The sequence below is a fragment of the Microtus oregoni genome, unplaced genomic scaffold (assembly GCF_018167655.1).
Source record: "Microtus oregoni isolate MIOR12 unplaced genomic scaffold, Mior012 000048F_ref0000485, whole genome shotgun sequence".
In the NCBI taxonomy this organism is placed as follows: Eukaryota; Metazoa; Chordata; class Mammalia; order Rodentia; family Cricetidae; genus Microtus; species Microtus oregoni.
This window is the reverse complement of record NW_024543222.1, coordinates 15,231,005-15,238,112: the sequence shown is the minus strand read 5'-3', so window position 1 is coordinate 15,238,112 and position 7,108 is coordinate 15,231,005. Positions and strand designations below refer to the sequence as shown.

At 50.2% G+C, this 7,108-nt stretch overlaps 1 protein-coding gene across 1 annotated transcript; it reads left to right on the top strand.

Moving 5' to 3' along the window:
- Window positions 1–3,586: 3,586 nt before the first annotated feature.
- Myl4 (myosin light chain 4) lies at window positions 3,587–6,805 on the top strand. The gene is made up of 6 exons (XM_041636020.1): window positions 3,587–3,819; window positions 3,979–4,128; window positions 4,374–4,547; window positions 4,990–5,067; window positions 5,774–5,818; window positions 6,676–6,805. The coding sequence occupies exons 1-5, from the start codon at window positions 3,807–3,809 to the stop codon at window positions 5,800–5,802; spliced, it is 444 nt and encodes a 147-aa protein (XP_041491954.1). The 5' UTR covers window positions 3,587–3,806; the 3' UTR covers window positions 5,803–5,818; window positions 6,676–6,805.
- The last annotated feature ends 303 nt before the right edge of the window (window positions 6,806–7,108 follow it).

Sequence of the window (7,108 nt, the reverse complement as noted above, 5' to 3'; positions counted from 1 at the left end):
GTGAGTGTTGAAGACTCCGTGTTCTCTTGCGTTTTCCAGAGAAGGAGTAGGGGTCCTTGTGGCAACCCTCTTGTCACCCCAGCAGGCCCACCAGGCCCAGTCCTGGGCGCTTTAAGTGGATCAAATCACTTCATTCTTCAAATGATCCTGTGAGGTATAGCACCTATCACTGCCGCTGTTTCACAGGTAGTAAAAATGAGGCTCAGAGACTTTGGGTGTCTTGTCCATTCTCACGGGGCCAGCAGTGGTGGGTCCAGGATGTGAATCTGGGTATCTTACTCTAGACCTTTGATTTTAGCTGTCTTTTCAGAATGGTTGAGATACAGTTGATGCTGCCACCTTTACCCCACCCCCTCCATCCCCCCACCCCAATCTGTGAGGATATCTGGAAGCTCTTCTCTCTGTTCTTGATACTGGAAACACTCCTGAGCTAATGGGCTCTCCCTCCTTCATCATGAAGAAAGTCTGCAACATGTCTACCCTCCCTGGTGGCGGGGCCAGGAGTGACTTGTGGGTACTTGGTCCATCTGTGGTCTCTGTTACCAACTCTTTCATTTTTCAACATAGACAATTGAGGTTTTCCCAATCTTATATAAATCATCAGTCAATGCAACTTTAGGACAAATCTCAAGGGGCTGGAGAGATGGCTCAGTGGTTAGAAGTGTGCACTCTTCTTGCAGAGGACCTGAGTTCATTTCCCAGAGCAGTTTACAACCACCTGTAACCCACATGGACCCCATACCCTCGCAATTAAAAAAGATAACCTTTAAAAAAAGAGAGAGAGAGAAATCTTGGGATTTCTCACACAAGGATGTACTTGAATAATCAGAGAGACCTTCATGCTGTCTCCATGTAGGGGGCATTAGCATCTTTTCTCCAGTGGTCTCCCTAGCACCGGGTGAAAGATGTCTGCCTTTGAGTTGTAAGGTTAATGATAGCTCCTGTCAGTTTCCCTCTAAGAAAGCCGTATCAGTTACTTACACACAGAACATGAGAACCGGCACATGCGTTTCGAGGCTGGTGACAGGAATCTGTTTCTGTTATAGGCCATGGAGTCTCACTGTAGGTGATAATTTTTTTTAATATTTATTTATTATGTATACAATATTCTGTCTGCGTGTTTGCCTGCAGGCCAGAAGAGGGCATCAGACCCCATTACAGATGGTTGTGAGCCACCATGTGGTTGCTGGGAATTGAACTCAGGACCTTTGGAAGAGCAGGCAATGCTTTTAACCTCTGAGCCATCTCTCCAGCCCCTGTAGGTGATAATTTTGTAGACGCCATGGAATTCTTAGGGCTTTCTAGTTAAACGCATGCATCTGTAGCTACTTCAACCCCACGGCACCAGCGAGGACTGGAAACTCACTCAATAATTAGCGTCTCGTTTCCCACGGGAATCGTGGTGGAAGCTCGCCAAGACAGCTGCTTGAGTTCTGCTCTCCCGCAAGGTTTCCAGGCTGGGGTAGCTCTCTGTAAATTTAAACGCTCTCGCTCTGAAGCCCCCTCTTCCCTGGGGGTTACGAAGGTTTCTTCTTTACGTTTCATCCGTGTTGTCTCTTCATTTGCTTTTTAGTGAAGCTGTAGCTAGGGAGTGATTTTCTTCCTGTCTGCCTTCCTCTTTCTTTCCCTCCCTCCCTCCCTCCCTCCCTCCCTTCTTCCCTCCCTCCTTTCCTCACCTCTCTCTTAAGACAGGGTCTTAATTAACTCAGCCTGGCTGCAAATTCCCTTTTAACTGACAATAGCTCCACACTTCTGATTCTCCCGCCTCCACCTCCCAAGTGCTGGGGTTCTAAGTGTGTATGACCACACCTGGTTTATGTGGTGCTGGGATTGAATCCAGGACTTCGCCCCTGCCAGGCAAGCTCTCTCCTGCCTGAGCCACATCCCCAAGCCCCAGCTGATGGTTTGGTTGTGTTACAGTGAAAAGGGCATTCTTGGGGAATCAGGAGACTGCTTTATTGTCGCCAGTTCTTCCACGATGAGCCATACGATGTTTGCCCTCCCCCGCCTTGTCTTCCTGGTTCGTTTTATTTATGTGTGCTTACACATGCCCTCATGGAGGTCAGAAGCAGGCATCAGATCTCTTGGAGCTGGATTTACAGGCTTTTGTGAGCTGCCCGATGTGGGTGTTGGGTTTTAAATCGTGTCTGACAGATTTAAGCACTCTTAACCACGGAGCCATCTCTCTAGCCCAGGCGTCTCTTCTATAAAACCTAATTTTCTTTTATTCAAAGCGAGGTTATTTGGTTCTGTCCAGTTAAGAAGTCTTGTGATAATTCAGCATCTTGTCTACATCCATCCGCCATCTCTCTGGAGCTAGTTACCACATTTTTCTAAGCTTTGCATTTTCTGGGTGCTATGGCTCCAATTTCCTTATACCCCCTCCCGCATAGAAACCAGCTTCCAACTGTTGACTTCTTCTCTGACCCCTTGCCAGATCTGCACAACCTTTTAGAACAGGGCTTCCACCATGGGGCTCTTTGTCTCAGGGGGCAGCTGCCTCATTACTGCCGTGTGCTGTCCCTTGATAGGGTTGTTCCTGCCCCAATGGCTCTGTTATTCCTAGTAGTAATTCCAAGCATTAACTCTTTCATGTGGTCACTGGGATCCCCAGCAGGAAGAGTTGTAAGTAAGTCTGAGGTACTCTGCTTTGACGGTGGAATAATTTGTAAGTAATTCATATGCAGCCTTTAGGGAAGCAAGCAGTTCTAAGTATCTGGAAAGGACTGAGCGTGGCCCCCCGTCCCTCTACAGTAGCTCGCTGTTGAGCTGCTTTACCCCCGCAGGAACCAGCTTCCAGCTGTTGACTCTGCTCTGATTGCCCCTGCCAGATTTGTATATTCTTCTAGAACAGGGCTTCTGCCATGGGATGCTTTGCTGCCCCGTTAGCTACCACAGTGTGCTGTCACTTGAGGTTGTCTGCTTCTTTGTCAAAGGCCTGAGGTGACTTCAGGGCCCCTACCAGTTCACATTATTCCAATAAAGTAACCAAATCCAGATAGATGGAGAATTAGCTAGACATGGTGCCACATCTCTATAATCCTGGCACTTGGGAGGCAGAGGCAGGAGGATCAGAGGTACCAGGTTATCCTCTGCTACCTAGCACATTTGGGGTCAGCCTAGGCTACATGAGACCTGATGAACAAGCTGATGAAGAAGTAAGGCTGTTTACAAAGGGCCCAGGGATGTCTTAATTTGGCCTTTCCCCTTAGATACCTGTTCAGTGTGTCAGGTCTCTTTTTTACTGAGTTAGCGCCAGAGGCAGGAGACATGGGAGCCACCTTGGTCTGTTCTCTACCCCTGTTAGCCACACACTTGGCACACTTTGTGATCCTACCAGTCATATATGCAGGTGAACACTGTGTCCCCTCTTACGGCTAAGAACCAGAGGACCCACAGAAGTGTCATTTTACCAAAACCCACCGGTAGATCAGCGGCAGGCCTGGTGTGATCTGACTGTGGCCCCAAAGTCACCTTGACTGACTCGCAGTTGGGAACAAGCGGTACTGATAATAGCTGACTTTTGAAAAGGTCTTATCACTTCGTAAGCTGTCTCAGCGTCCTGTCACCTTCCAGGACACTCACAGTGACAGGGATAGTGGGCGGAGCAGGAGGGAACTGAGACTGGCCTGGCTCTTTCCTGCTCTCCTAGGCAGAGCCAAACTGAAAATCAGGGAAACCTTCCTGGCAGGCATAAGCGACTTGCCTCTACCAGGGGAAGGATGTGGGGTGTGGAGAAGCAGGGAACTGGCCAATTCTCTAACTGACCGGGAGAAGGGAGCCAGAGACCAGTGCTTGGATAAGTCATGGGGTCCCCAGGTGAGTTTGCTTGTCAGAAGATGGGGTTAAAGCAGCTTCAAGAACAGCCTGGAACAGTGGCTTAAGGGAACTGCTACATTCTTTAATTACTCCAGTGAGCAAGTCACAGCCGCTGCCTTCTCTCGGGGCAGGAGGCCGTAGCTGCGTGTCTCTCTACAGAGTTCAAAGAGGCCTTTTCGTTGTTTGACCGGACTCCAACTGGAGAGATGAAGATCACCTATGGGCAGTGTGGGGACGTGCTGCGGGCCCTGGGCCAGAACCCCACCAACGCAGAGGTGCTGCGTCTTTTGGGCAAACCCAAGCCTGAAGGTTAGTGTGGGATTAATGTCTAAGTATTTCAACGCCAATACTGAATGGTCTAATAACTGGAACCGGTGCAGAGTTACATGGATACATTTTTTCCCTCCAATTCTGTTGGCTTATCTCCGTGACTCTGCCTGTCATCGACGGTGTGTCTCACCCTAAGCCCTAGGTGATGTCAGGGTTGGGAAGGCCCCTTGGCCTCTCCTCCCCGGAGCATCTACTTGAGTGGTGTTCTCTGTCTGCCCATGCAGAGATGAGTTCCAAGACCCTGGATTTCGAGATGTTCCTGCCCATCCTGCAGCACATCTCCCGCAACAAGGAGCAGGGTACCTATGAGGACTTCGTGGAGGGGTTGCGGGTCTTTGACAAGGAAAGCAACGGCACGGTGATGGGGGCGGAGCTCCGACACGTCCTTGCTACTCTGGGTAAGTCAGCTGGGCAGAGACCAAAACCGCCTGAAAGTAGCTGAAGTTTAAGAGGGGCCAAGTGGCATAGGATGGGGCTTATCTAAGGGTCCCTGTATCTGGCAAATTCTAATCCAGGGCCTGTTTCCCTGGCCTCTGTGGGAAACCCCTGGCCATCTACCCCAGGAAGTGGGTTTGCCTAGCAAGCACCAGGGGTGGGAGAGAAGAGTTGGCAGACCAGGGGTTACTCCTGAGGCCTGCTGTGGACTCAAGCTTTCTTCCCTTCCATTCGCCACTGGTGCTGGGCCCTGAGAGACTTGAGCCGTACCTTCCCAATCCTTTGCCAAGGCTTGGCATTAGACTTTTCTCAGATCCAGGGGGACTTTAAGCCTTTTGAGTGTTTCTGTCTTTTCCTTCCCCTTCTCTGCCCCTTGTCATTACAACTCCGTTCCCACACCCCCAGGGGAGAAGATGAGCGAGGCGGAGGTGGAGCAGCTGTTGTCTGGGCAGGAGGATGCCAATGGCTGCATCAATTATGAAGGTATGGTTCTTTTTGGCTTCCCAGGGTGCCCAGGGTAAGAGGGGAATGTGGGGTGGGATTGGCCAGCCCAGAGGCTGCAGATGTGCATCTCCCATGGGCTGTGGCAAATTCTCACTGGGAGGTGTTTTTTTTTTCCATCTTGGGAGTGAATATCTGATATAACAGCAGGGGCGTTAAAAAATATATATTATTACTGTTGTGTGTGTATATATGTATGATATAAATGTTGGTGTGGGTACACATGTGTGTTCAGAGGTCAGAAGATAATTTTCAGGAATCAATACTTCCTTCTGCCATTGGTTCCGAGGGACTGGACTCAGGTCATTAGGCTTCTGTGACAAACGCTTGTACCCTCCGATCCATCTTATTGGTCCAGGACCTTGTGATAAGCCATGTGTGTGACTTTGATCAAGTCACTTGCTGTCTCTGAGCCTCAAATGGGGGGGGCATGCTGACAATTTTGTAAGTTGTGGGACTCTATGGTGATGATGTCGTTCATGTCATCTGTCTAATGTCAGCACAGAGGGGACATCTAGCAGAGTTTAGGTCTTTTCCCCTCTTCTGTCCTCTCCACGACCCTCCAGTAAGAGCATTACCACCTACAGAAAGGGCATGGCAAGGTTGGAAGGGTGGACAGGAAGCAGTGGAGAGGAGGGCGGAGCTCCGAGGGACACTTTGTATGACTGATTCTCGATTTCTTTCCTAGCCTTTGTCAAGCACATCATGTCTGGATAGAGCAGATTTCTCAAGGGTGAGTTCTGCCTCTTCCTCGAGGTCCTTTCTATGTCACATGGCTCAGAAGTCTTCTGTGCCAGGTCTGTGGAGCCAAGATAGGAGGGCGGCCTGGGGCTCCCAGCTTAGTGCTGGTTCTAGCCCCATTCCTCTCCTGCCCAGCCCCCTGCCCTTGGTCTTTTGCCTTGTCTTAGTTAGCGGTTCTATTGCTGTGGTAAACACCACAACCAGATGCAACTTGGGGAAGAGGGTTTATTCAGCTTGCAACTCTCAGGTCACACTCCATCACTGTGGGAGCCAGGGCAGGAGCTTGATGGACAGGAACCTGGAGGCGGGGCCTGAAGCAGGGGCCATGGAGGCTGCTTACTGGCTTGCTCCTCATGGCTTGCTTGTCCTGCTTTCTTACATAGTTTAGGGGTATCCAGGGGTGTCCAGAGTGGCGCTTCCCCTAGTGGATTGGGACTTCCCACAATTATTAATCAAAACAAAAAACAAAACAAAACAAAAAAACCAAACCAAACAACAAAAAACAACCCCCTACAAACGCGCTTACAGGCACTTTGATAGAGGCATTTTCTTGACTGAGGTTCTTTTTCTCAGACAACTCATGCAGGCAAAACAACATCAGCAAAACCCAAAACAAAAAAGCCAAACAGGACATGGCCTGTTTTGATCATTGCTGTTCTGCCCCTTGCCTCTCCCTAGGTCTCTAAGGCCTGGGCCCAGCACAGGTTCTTGGGGTATGACACCCCAAGTGACTTATGTCCTTTACTTCAGTCCCTTGGTGTAGGGCCCTCCCCATGATGTGGGGCTGTGAAAGGGCATGGGATGTGGCAGGGTGACAATCTCTCTTCATCTAGCACGTTTGTTCTTCAGGTGCTTGGTCCTGGGTGAGAGAGCGAGAGACCCGTGATGGCTGTCACAGAGTCTTGGACTCACGTCACACCGCAGCTCCACAACCTCTCAGACCTACGGCCTTCCCTGTGAATAAACAGCCTAGCACCGAGTCTCACCAATCCCTCGACTGCTTTTTAAAACCCATCGATGGAGTTCATTTGTGTGCGCGTGTGTGATAATGTCACCCGAGGCCTCGTGTTCTTGAGAAATGGGTTGGATCTGGGAGCAGGGGGACAAGGACGAAAGGTAATAGCATCAGACACGGGAGCAAGAGGCCCTTGAGGGGCCTGCAGCTTGAGGCCCCAGGGGTCTCATCCCCCTCCAAAGCTCCTTCTCTACTTTGTCACCCTTAAGTTGAAGGTGGGAAAAGGAACACCTGGGGCTGTCAGTCTCCCTTATGGGGTCCTTGCTT

Bases quoted from the DNA above. Each gene is read 5' to 3' on its own strand.
- Myl4 (XM_041636020.1), top strand. The intron at 4,548-4,989 runs GTAAGTCAGCTG...CCACACCCCCAG, and splicing joins ACACGTCCTTGCTACTCTGG to GGGAGAAGATGAGCGAGGCG. The intron at 5,068-5,773 runs GTATGGTTCTTT...TTTCTTTCCTAG, and splicing joins TGGCTGCATCAATTATGAAG to CCTTTGTCAAGCACATCATG.